The sequence below is a fragment of the Desmodus rotundus genome, chromosome 1 (assembly GCF_022682495.2).
Source record: "Desmodus rotundus isolate HL8 chromosome 1, HLdesRot8A.1, whole genome shotgun sequence".
In the NCBI taxonomy this organism is placed as follows: Eukaryota; Metazoa; Chordata; class Mammalia; order Chiroptera; family Phyllostomidae; genus Desmodus; species Desmodus rotundus.
Genome location: NC_071387.1, coordinates 1,027,605 through 1,038,661, shown reverse-complemented (window position 1 = coordinate 1,038,661; position 11,057 = coordinate 1,027,605). Strand labels below are relative to the sequence as shown.

The window sequence follows — 11,057 nt, the reverse complement described above, 5'->3', positions numbered from 1 at the left end:
GTCCTTTGATGGACTGGCAAGAAAGCCTACCAGAAGCACGCAAGGAGCCGCAGCGGGCACCGATTGGTTGGAGCTGCCGAGACGTGTTACTTCATTTATTCACCTCTCGGGTTTCCCAAGCGGAGCCCGCGGGGTTCGGTGTCCGGGGGCTCTCAGTGCGCCGGGAGAGGATAGAACTCCCTCAGCAAACCCCTCGCTGCTCCTCACCTCCGGAGAACCTGGCTGGTGTCCACCAAGTGTCACGACCAGGCCGAGGGCGCTGCGGCGGCGCCTTCCCCGCCCGCCTCCCCCACCAGCTTGAGTTAGATTTAAAAGAAAAAGGATGAAAAGGCCCCGCTCCCTTCCAGGGTTTGAAGGCGACAGGGTCTCCTCTGGGGAAGTGTTCTAGAACTAGATAGTGGTGGCGGTTGCCTGATATTACGAATGTGCAAATGACACAATTGTATAGTTTAAATGGAGAATTTTATGTTATGTGAATTTTACCACCAACCAAAAAATGCACAACCTATGGCCTCCAGGCACACAGAAATGTGGAATACGAGTGGAAACATCTGGACACAAGGCAGTGGTCTGGGCCAGACAAAAGGGGGGGCAGCGCTGGGAGGGCGGCGTGCTGACCCCAACACTGCCTCTGAGTGTGCGGGACCTGTGTCCAGTCTGTTTCTTTTGTGCCAAGGGAGAGTCGGGCCCGAATTGGTGATCTCCCCATTTGGGAAAGCGCGGGCTTTTCTAACGAGCTGACACAGCATCTCATCTCGTACCAGCGTCCGGAGAGAGGGAATGCGCTCTTCACTTTGCAGAAAAGGAAATGGAAGCTCCGAGAGACAGATTCGTCGCAGCACATCTGGCACCTCCACTCCCAAGGATCTGAAGCAACTCCCGGAGGGTGGAATAAGTGGAAGAATGGGAAGTCTTTGAAGTCCTCTGACGCGAATAGTCCACGCTGGGTGGGAAGTGCTTGCATCATGCTGCCTGAGACCACCCGGTTTGCCCTTGGAATTCCCCCACCCAAAACACCGCGTCCCTGGGAAACTGCAGCCAGGCCGCCCTGCCTCCCATACAAGTTCCGCGGTGGGAACCTGCCCCTGCAGCCGTGCGGCTGTGTGAGTTCTCAGGTGTGGGGAAGTTTCTCCTCCTGACCTCGGGCAGCCCAGCAGCAGCTCGGCAGGAAATCGTCCTTCTTGCAAAGAAGTTCGGTTTCAGCACCCGCTTCCTTCAGGGTAAAGTTAGGAAATCGTCCTCCTGCCTTCTGCCATGACTTCCCGGAGTGTCACACCCCCGGGTCAGGGACGAGCAGAAGCGCTGCCTGCCTGGTGTCCAGAGATTTCAAGAGCAAGGTCGCGCCCCCTGGGAAGGCAGTCAGCCACCTGTGGACTTGCCAGCACTTCTAGCATGAAAACACTTTTGCTCATTTAAACGTTGCCGCTTTTACAGGATTTTCATGCACACACTTTTTTTTTTTTTAATCTGACTCTGATAACAGGCTTGCCCAGAAGGAGAGGGAGCCTTGGTGGCATGGCCCTGACCAGGAAGTGGCTGACCTGCCCCCTCCACTCAGCTGGCAGGGGGTGACCCCTCTGTCCTGGAAGACTGGAAAGGGATGACTCACTCTGGTCCTCGGGCAGTTCAGGGGATTCCCGTCAGGTTCCTTCCTGCCGAAAAGAAAGCAAAACTCAGTCTACAGAGACAGCTACGACCGGGGAGGAGCCAGGAGGCACCTGGATAGCCCTGGGAGGTGACCAGGACTGGGGTCCTGGGGAAGGGAGGGTGCAGGCCTGGAGCAGCTGCCCTGGGCTTCAGCGCCCCTCCCAGAGAGAAGCGTGGGCCTGGCTGCAGATCAAGGTCAAGGCCATGTGGCCATCTGCCCCCGGGGCCCAACCAGGGCAGGAGAGGCTCCATCAGCTGCCCCCTGGGTGTGCAGACCATGGTGGGGGTGGCTAGCCCTGCCACCCCCTCTGCATGAAGGCAAGCAGCTCAACCCCTTTCTGGCCTGTGACAGGCCCCCCTGTTTTGTTTTCCTTTGTCACCTTGGCATCTGCCCTACCAGGCACAGCCAGGCCCCTCACAAGACCCTCACCGCATGTCATTTACTTACTCAGGTGTTTGGGAGGAGGGACACCATCTTGCATACGGGTCCAGGAGGCAGGAAGGGTGACCTGTGCCCCCACTCAGGACCTGGACATGGGATGTCCCACGTGTGCCCCTCAGGCTGTCCCCAGAGCCTCTGGAGGTGTGGCCACCTCACCAAGTATAACCCACTTCCCCACCTAAGAGCCCTCCCATCTTTGGACTTTTCAGACATTTGAAGATCAACCCTAGACAGCAGCTGCTAAAATAAGCTGGTTTCACTCTCACTCCACCGTCATCTGAGGGACACGCTTCCAGAAAGGTGGGCGCCCGCCAGCTCTGCACCAGAATTCCCCTGCGCTGGCGCCAGCCCGGAGGGGCTCTCCCTCTGCCTCCCCCACAAAACGCACAGCCAGGCCACCCCTCCCCCCGGGACAACCTCCGAGGTAAGGAGAAAACACAGGGTAGGCTGCACCGCCCCCAACAGCACCAGTGCTCTGGGTCCAGGAGGTCACCCAGAACTGCAGGAAGGAGGACTGGAGACCCACGTGGGAAGCGTCTGCCCAGGGCACCGCCCCCCCACCCCCACCCCCGGCGCCCGCAGCGGGAGCCCAGCGCGGGAAAGCACTGGGCTCAGAGCTGGGGAAGAACAGTTTGCACGTGCCTTCGCGTTCTCTGTAGACACTTAGAGTAATGAAAGGGGGGGCGGGGCGTGTGCTCTGTTCACCGTCCCACACTTTTTAAAGCCACGGACAATATTACCTAGTCAAACTACGAATGTTTGACGAACAGACGGTCACTTCGAAGGGTCACTTCTGGAAAACACGAAAGTCCCAAGAAGAAAGCAAAGATCACCCCAAATTCCCTCCCCAGAGACAAGCTCTGCCTGGACTCCATGCCCGATTCAACTCCAACAGCCCTCCTGGCAACCTGGGAACGCTGCTTCCCTCCCACACCCTCCCGGCGCAGCGGCAGGTCGCGCGCGCCATCTTCCGGCTGAGGCTGAAACTGCGGGCGACCCCGCGCAGGCGCGGTGCGTCTGCTGCCTGCCTGACGGCGCCTCACTCCGACCTCCTGGCTTCCAACCCGTAAACTATGAGCCTGCTCAGCTCACACTTGGACTCAGCAAGTGAGGTCACCTGGCCGAGGTCCACAGCTCAGAAGGCTCCTGGTGCCCTCTGAGGGTGTCCCCTGTACCCTGCCACAGCAGGCACTCCCAGGCCCACTGGGGAGCCCTCCCGGTGGCACTCTTCAGCCCAACTGGGACCCCTGACCCTCTGACCCTGGTCCTGCCTCCCACCTACCGTCCTTGCTTGCTTCCCCAGACCAGGCCCAGTGCACTGGAGAAGCTGATGGCCCTCCACCACCGCCGGGCCATCACTCACTCCCATCCTCATGTGAGGCCAGAGGACAGGACTGGACACCCGATGGGTCCTTTTAAACACCCCTCTTCCCAAGACTAACGCCATTCAGGGAGTGTGCGCAGGTGAGCGGAGGCAGCATGGATGGGTGGGGGGGGGGCACAGACACCTGCTCCATCTGCGCCCTGGTGGTGGCAGGTGCCACAGAAATGGGCGTAGCAGGAGTCTCTGTGGCGTCAGGCCTGGACTGCTGACCAAAAGCCGGGTGGGATGGTGGCGATCCTGGCAGACACCTGCAGGGACAGAGGATACCTAGGACTAGATGCCCCCTTTCCAGGCCCGACCTAATCAGGGCGAGCACAACACCACGAGCTTATGCAGCTTCGTATGCCGCGAGGCTACCTTGCTCCGGGAGAGAGCTGGCGTTGGGCTCTGAGTAGAATATTTTAACTGCCATCAGACAAGGCACTGCCTCTTTCCAGGCAGACTCTTCCTTTGTTCCACTCTTCTTGGGCCACATTGGAGTGACCACAGGCATTTTTGGGACCTCCATTGTGAAAATTAATAAAGAAAACCTCAAATAGAATTTGGAGTGGGCGGGTCTGTGGGGTGAGTTCTTCCATCCTACCACTCAGTGTCAATCACCCCAACAGGAAGAGACATGTGCATCTCCAACAGATGTTTTTTAAGTTACTGCCCCAGCGGGAGGAAGATTCTCTCCTAGCCCAGCAACAGCTCAGCCAACCAGAGACCATCAAAACACAGCCAATGAAAAGCCACTCCATTTGGACCTCCAAGTTTTCTTCAATGGATTCTGTTTATAAAAACTCCTCCAGCCCTGGCTGCTGTGGCTCAGTGGATTGGGTGCCGGCCTGTGAACCGAAGGATCACTCGTTCCATTCCTGGTCAGGGCACATGCCTGGGTTGCCCTGGGCCAGGTCAGGTCCCTGGTGGGGGGCGCACAAGAGGCAACCACACATTGATGTTTCTCTCCCCTCTCTTTCTCCCTCCTTTCCCTTATGTCTAAAATAAATAAAATCTTTAAAAAAAATACCTCCTAACTTCCCCCATTTCCTTCTATAAATGAAGGTTCCTCTCGTTTGTTCTCCAGACTTGTTTATGGTTTTGCAATAATTGCATGCCCTGAGTTGTGATTCTTCACTGTTTCTAAATACAAGGTCTGTCTGGGAAAAAGTCCAGCCATTATTAATATAACAAAAATGGTTGCTGTGACATCGATGTGACCTGGCAGCCAAGGACAGTGGGCTGGAATGCGCACGTATGAACAATGATGACCTCACTGTGCTAGTCAGTTGGGGCGGCAGTCACTGCTGAGTGAGCACATGTACTGTGTGGCCGTCGCATTCAAAATGACTGAGTGAGCAGAGCAACAAATTTGCATCCAATTTTGTGATAAGCTTGAACATTCCCCCACGGAAACTATTTGCGTGATTCAGAAGGCCACAGCTATGGGCACCTGGTGGTTGGCAGCTACATCACGACAACGCGCCTGCTCATGCATCACATCTTGTGCAGTTTTTTGGCAAAACAGCAAATCACCCAGGTGACTCAGCGCCCCCTCAAGCCCAGATTTGGTGCCTTGTGACTTCTGGCTTTTCCCAAAACTAAAATCACCTTTGAAAGAGAAGAGATTTCAGACCATTGATGAGATTCAGGAAAATACAACAGGACAGCTGGTAGAGATTCCAGCAAAGATTTTGCCGAGTGTTTTGAACAATGGAAGAGACGCTGGGAGAACTGTGTGAGGTCCCAAGGTGCCTACTTTGAGGGGAACTGAAATGTCACTTTCCTATTTACAATGTTTCTTGTCTTGTATCTCTTTCAATAAATGTCTCTATTTTTCATAGTACATGGCTTGATACTTTTGGAACAGGGCTCATAAACCCATTTTTGTTGGTAAAATAACTGTTTAATTTTTCAGGTCAACACCACTAAGGGGAACTTGAGTTGAGAGACATTTAGTTGGAGCTTATGGGACAATTTTACGCAGTTCACAGTCTTGCTGGCCTTTCTTGGGGCAGGTATGTCTCCCATGGCTACCAACTACCCACCCACGCAGCATCCAGCACTGCAGGTATTGGGGAGTGAAGCAGAAATAAAGTTTGTAGTAGGAGCCAGAAGTGAGTCTGTGCACATTTCTTCTAATCCTGCAATGTGCAAAATGGTGAGCAGAAGACTCAGTTCTGCCCAACTCCTGGACAGAATGAAAGTTATTGTCCCTGATGAAGGTGTTCCATGATGCAAAATATACAATTTAATTCACCATATGCTTCTTTCCCTTTTGTGTGGGGACTGCATTTATTAAGATTCTTTTATTTGTGCAGCACCCACCTACCTGTAGGAATGCTACAGTGAACCCCTCCCTGCAAAGCCCTGACTCTTGCCCAAACCGACGTTAACAGGAACAGGCATCAGTTTGATCAGACACACTAGTGAAAAAGGCTGAGTCCTCAGTCTGTTCTTTCCGTAAGACAGTTCTGCAAAGTCATGATGTGGCATTTAAAGAGAACAGCCAAAAACGGAAGCAGAATCACTAGGGATGCATTCATTAATCCATAGAAAGGTTATTTTCCTAAATTTTGTGATGTTTGTGGCATTTGTCAGTGCTTTTTACATTTATAATTTAAGCCCCCTTCTACAAAATTATCATAAAAATGACAAATATTACACTATTGTAAAATAATGTTCATATATTATACAAAAATAATTTTTCTAATTTTGGTGTTATCGTTTTCCTTCTTTATTTTTTTAAAGGTTTTATTTATTCTTAGAGAGGGGAAGGGAGGAAGTCAGGAGAGAAACACCAATGTGGTTGCCTCTCGCACGCCCCCTATTGGGGACGTGGGTCTGCTATCCAGGCACATGCCCTGACTGGGAATTGAACCTGCGACCCTTCAATTCGCAGACCGGTGCTCAATTCACCGAGCCACATCGGCCAGGGTCCACTTTTTATCTTAAAAAAAGTCCTTCCCCGAATTGTATATGCCCAACGTCTCTGCACCACGTGACCTCAACTCCACTCCAAAAAAACAGAGCTCCAGACTGCATGCAGGGTGACAAAATAAAGGGACGAAGTCGAAAGGAAGTTCAACTACAGAAAAACTGATGCGTACACATTTCCCTTGCATCCAGTTTGTGAACAGATATCCCTCTTACCCACTCTCCGTCCTCTACTCGAGACCCCTCTTCTTGCTTTCCCTCCCCCGCGAATGGTACCCGGTACCCGAGTTCCCCTACACCACCCGTCTGCGCCCCTACCTTCCCATTCACACCCCTTCCCCACTCCCCCTCCACTCTCCCTCCGCGACCCCTCCGCGCCCCCTCGCGCACACTCCGTGCCCTGACGTCACCACCCTTACGTCACGCACCGCCCCCGCGATCCCCTCAGACGAGCCGGGCGAGCATTGGTCCCGAGCTGCAGGAAGTGCCCGCCTCTCCGGGAAGCCGACCAATGGGAGGAGGGGGCGGAGCCTTGACTTGCGCCGGAAGCGGCGGAGCGACAAGGCGACGTCGCGTCTTCGGGTCTCGAGCAGCTGCCGCGGAGTCTCCCGACGGACCGCGGGACCCGCCCGCCCCGCCATGGCCGAGAGCGACTGGGATACGGTGACGGTTCTGCGCAAGAAAGGCCCCACGGCCGCGCAGGCCAAGTCCAAGCAGGTGCGGGCGCTGCGCCGGCCTCCCGACCCCGGAGTGGCCGGGCGGACCGGGCGGGACCGACGCGGGACCGACCCGGAGCCGGGGCCGCGGTCAGGAAACCGGGCAGGGAAGGGGCGGGGCCCGGGGCAAGAGAGGCAGCCTGTCCGCGACAGTCCAGGGCAGACCTGGGTGTTTGTGGTGAAAATAGGGACAGAAAGTAGGACCGAGGACGGTCGGGCGATAGCGGGTGGGGTGGGGGATGGGATGGCATCATGGGGTTGGGACAGGGCAGGGCGGTGGGGGTACTGGAGCGCGGGGGACCGCGGGGGCGTGGACCGGGACCTGGCCGGGATGGGAGCGGAAGGGTCGGGGGTTTTCGGACCGATGATACAGGCCTGGGGTTGGCGTTGGGGCAAGATCCCGAGGCCTTAGATTTCTGGGTGCGGACAGGGACAGCGAGAGTGAGGCGGATAGAGAACAGGGAAGGAGTGTGGGGGAGGATCTTGGGGCGGGAACAGGAGTCCTGGGGCACGGATATGGGGCAGGGGTTGGGGTGGGATGGGGCCTGGCGGGGTCGGAGTCCCGCAAGAGTCTCTTCAGTCCCAGGCCGCCTGTGTAGACCGCGGGGGCACGCTGCAGTCCGCAGGTGCTTTCTACGTCCAGGCTGAGGTAGCCTCTCCATCTTGCAAGTGGAGATGAGCCCTGAGGGGTACTTGGGGGCAGATGGTTCCTGACCTGGCTAACTTGTCCAGGGCCATGTGTGAATCCGATGTAAGGGGGAGGGGTGGTTCGGTCACCACCCCCCGCTTTTTTGTGCTCTCAGGAGTCTTAGACACGCTGCGCTGGGTCTGGGCCTGGAGTGGCTTCGGTCCTGGTGACCAGCGCTTATGGACCTGTCCTGGGCTTGCTGCACAATCAAAACCAAGTTCACTCTTTTTTTCCCAAAGGAAACTTAACAGCCACCAGCCAGGAATCACATGAACAGGTCTAGAAAGTGTCTTTGAACACATCACGCTTAGAAGTGTCTGACAGTCACTTCTCTGAAGTGTTAGAGGCTCCAGGAAATGCATCACTAGTCGTTGACTACAGATCAAGGAGGTGTCACTCTCCGTGGTGTGGGGAGCCGGGTGGTGCAGGCTCCAGGCGCCGCACCCTCTCTGTCACGGGAGCCCGAAACCCTGAGGACGGCCAGAGCAGGTCGGCGAGGCATGTGCAGGAGAGTTGGTCTGTGTCAGGTGTGGACTTCTGAAAGGAGACTGTTAGTGCGTGTCGCTCTCAACAGCAGGGGCCGACAAGTCCTGGTTCGAGTAGCAGCAGCTTATTAAGAGTTGCCTGGGGGGGGTCGGCGGAGCCCCCGGTGTCAGTCCTTGAAAGAGCCTGGGCCACACCCACACCTGGGACTGCCGGGCTCAGAAAGCACTGGGGCGCTGCCTGGCTCACAGCAGCCTGCACTGTGAACCTGCGCAGCTGAGCTTGTCTTCACCAAAACATTTTCTGATTTTCCAGGCCATTCTCGCAGCCCAGAGACGAGGAGAAGACGTGGAGACTTCCAAGAAATGTAGGTGCCTGTGCTTCCGGTCACAGGGAGGGCATGGTAGTGGGTTGTCTGTGCAGACATGTGCTGTGGCCCTGGGTGTCTGGGTGGCTGATGGCAGCTGAAGCTGCCGCAGGGCTGGGAATGTCTGGAATCTTACCAGAGCAGCTGTGGCTGGCAGGGGCTAGGAGGGCTTGTTCTACCCACTCCCACAGCTGGGAGGAAATTCTGGCCTCTCTGCTCTGAAACCTGTGAGGTTTCCATGATGCGTGGGAGGCCTGGCTTCCTGGGTTGCCTGGGCTCAGGGCGCCTCGCCTGTCATGCCTGCTTCCCGTCTGGAAAAGGCTTTCCTTGGCGTTGGCAGCCAACCCTCTCTTTGCTCTCGCCTCCCACCGGTCCAGGGGCTGCTGGCCAGAACAAACAGCATTCGATCACCAAGAACACGGCCAAGCTGGACCGGGAGACCGAGGAGCTACACCATGACCGGGTGCCCCTGGAGGTGGGCAAGGTGATCCAGCAGGGCCGGCAGAGCAAGGGACTGACACAGAAGGACCTGGCAACCGTGAGTGTGGCAGCCCTTCCTCCCCAGCTGCGGCCAGGCGGGTGAGGCTGGTGTTCAGAAAGGCCCGCATTTCTGGTTCTATCTGCCTGGTTACTTAGGGGCTTTAGTTTGCCCTCACCCTTGCCCCCAGGCCCCCAGAGGCCTGTTGGGAAGCCACCTGAGACCAGGTGTGACTTCCTCTCACATGTGACCCCAGAATGTCTGAGAGCTTCTCCGCTGAGTTCCTGGGCCCTTCACGGTCAGAAGGTGGTGTCCCTGCAGCCGTCCACACGCGTTCTAGTTTTGAAGCGTTTCCTTATTGAAACGGCGTGTACCTCTCTTTAGAAAATCAACGAAAAGCCGCAGGTCATTGCGGACTACGAGAGTGGACGAGCCATTCCTAACAATCAGGTTCTGGGCAAAATAGAGAGAGCCATTGGTGAGTGTTCTTCAGCCTTTGTTGGGGACTGGGTGTGAGGGCTGCCCCTCCCGGGTGGGGCTGGTGAGGATGAGGCGCAGGAAGCCCCACCTGGGCCCTGAGAAAGTTCCCAGGAGTGGGCTGTGCAGCTCTCTTCCCCTTGCACATTTTCTCCGGCGCCCTCTCCCCGAGGCGGGCATCCTCTGTGGCTCTGCTCCTGTTTCCGCATATCCCTGCTCTCTGTGGTATCAGCTGGAGCACGCGTTCCGGGCAGTTCTGGGCAGTTCAGGGGCAGGCAGCTGTAGGCCTCTGGCCAGCAGGCGTGGGGAGCCCACCCAGGAGCAGGGCCTGCTCATCCCTCATCCTGCCCTCTCCCTTCCCTTCTCAGCCCCTTTCCTGTGGGCTAAGGGAACTGGTGTTTGGAGTCCAGTGGGTGCCTGCTGCCCCCTTGGGGACCTGTGGGTGGGGACGCCGTGGTGCTGCTGTGTTCTGCGGGGCTGCAGGGTCAGTGGGTGTGACGGCCCTTTCAGGCCTCAAGCTCCGGGGGAAAGACGTTGGGAAGCCCATTGAGAAGGGGCCCAGGGCGAAATGAAGACAAAGCCTCGAAATTAGTGCGTCCCGGCTGATCTTGTCTGGCTGGTTCCCCCTGACCCCAGCGCCAGCATGGGTCTCTTCACGTGGCCGAGTGGAACACGGGTGTCAGCCCCACCCAGGAACCCCTCCACCTGAACCTGCTGTCATACAAAACTTTGCAAAGTGTGTGCTTCTCCTGTTTTTCCTCCCTACCCCCAGTCCTCACATCGGGGTGCGGAACACCACTGTCCTCTCCCAAGGTGTCAGCCTGGTTGTGGGCGTGGCTCCTGGGGGTGTTGAGTGGGAGCCCCTCGCGGGGGCAGGGTGGCCCAGTGGGTCCAGGAGGGGGAAGGTTCTGCCTCCAGTCTGGCTATTAGAGATGCTAATAAACGTTCTCTGCCCTTCCTGCTGGTGTGAATCATGTCTGGTCCCACCTGTCGTTCTACTCCTTTGGTGTACCCTTAGCACCCTCTCCCTTTGGCCCACTCTGTGGGGAGCTGGTTGTTTTCGTGGCAAATGCTGGGTGAGGGTGGTGCCTGAGAAGCTCTGAGCGTCACCGTCTGCCAGGACAGTTAGTGGTTGTTGGCTGGCCTCCTGGCACAGTGCCCCGCGCCCTGCCCTCCCCTGGCCCTGAGTCCCCGGCCACAGCCTTCCCCGCAGAGCCCAGTGGGCCCCGGTGTTGAGGTGGAGCTGGCAGGACAGGAACCCCTGGCCGTCACCCATCCCGGCCCAGATGGTGTCTGTGACCCCATGGAAGAGCAGAGCCCAACACCCTCCCTGTGTTGGAGAGACTGGCTCCATCTTACTAGATGAGGATGGTGTGCGGGCGCACCAGGGACCCTGGCACACCCTCAGACCCTCGGGGGGACCTCAGCTTTGCTTCCCAGGGACCTGCTTAGGAGCGTC

The 11,057-nt window shown here is 57.0% G+C and overlaps 1 protein-coding gene across 1 annotated transcript; it reads left to right on the top strand.

The window, feature by feature from the left end:
- Positions 1-6,927: 6,927 nt before the first annotated feature.
- EDF1 (endothelial differentiation related factor 1) lies at positions 6,928-10,556 on the top strand. The gene is made up of 5 exons (XM_024562188.4): positions 6,928-7,106; positions 8,592-8,643; positions 9,021-9,181; positions 9,506-9,599; positions 10,109-10,556. The coding sequence occupies exons 1-5, from the start codon at positions 7,029-7,031 to the stop codon at positions 10,168-10,170; spliced, it is 447 nt and encodes a 148-aa protein (XP_024417956.1). The 5' UTR covers positions 6,928-7,028; the 3' UTR covers positions 10,171-10,556.
- The last annotated feature ends 501 nt before the right edge of the window (positions 10,557-11,057 follow it).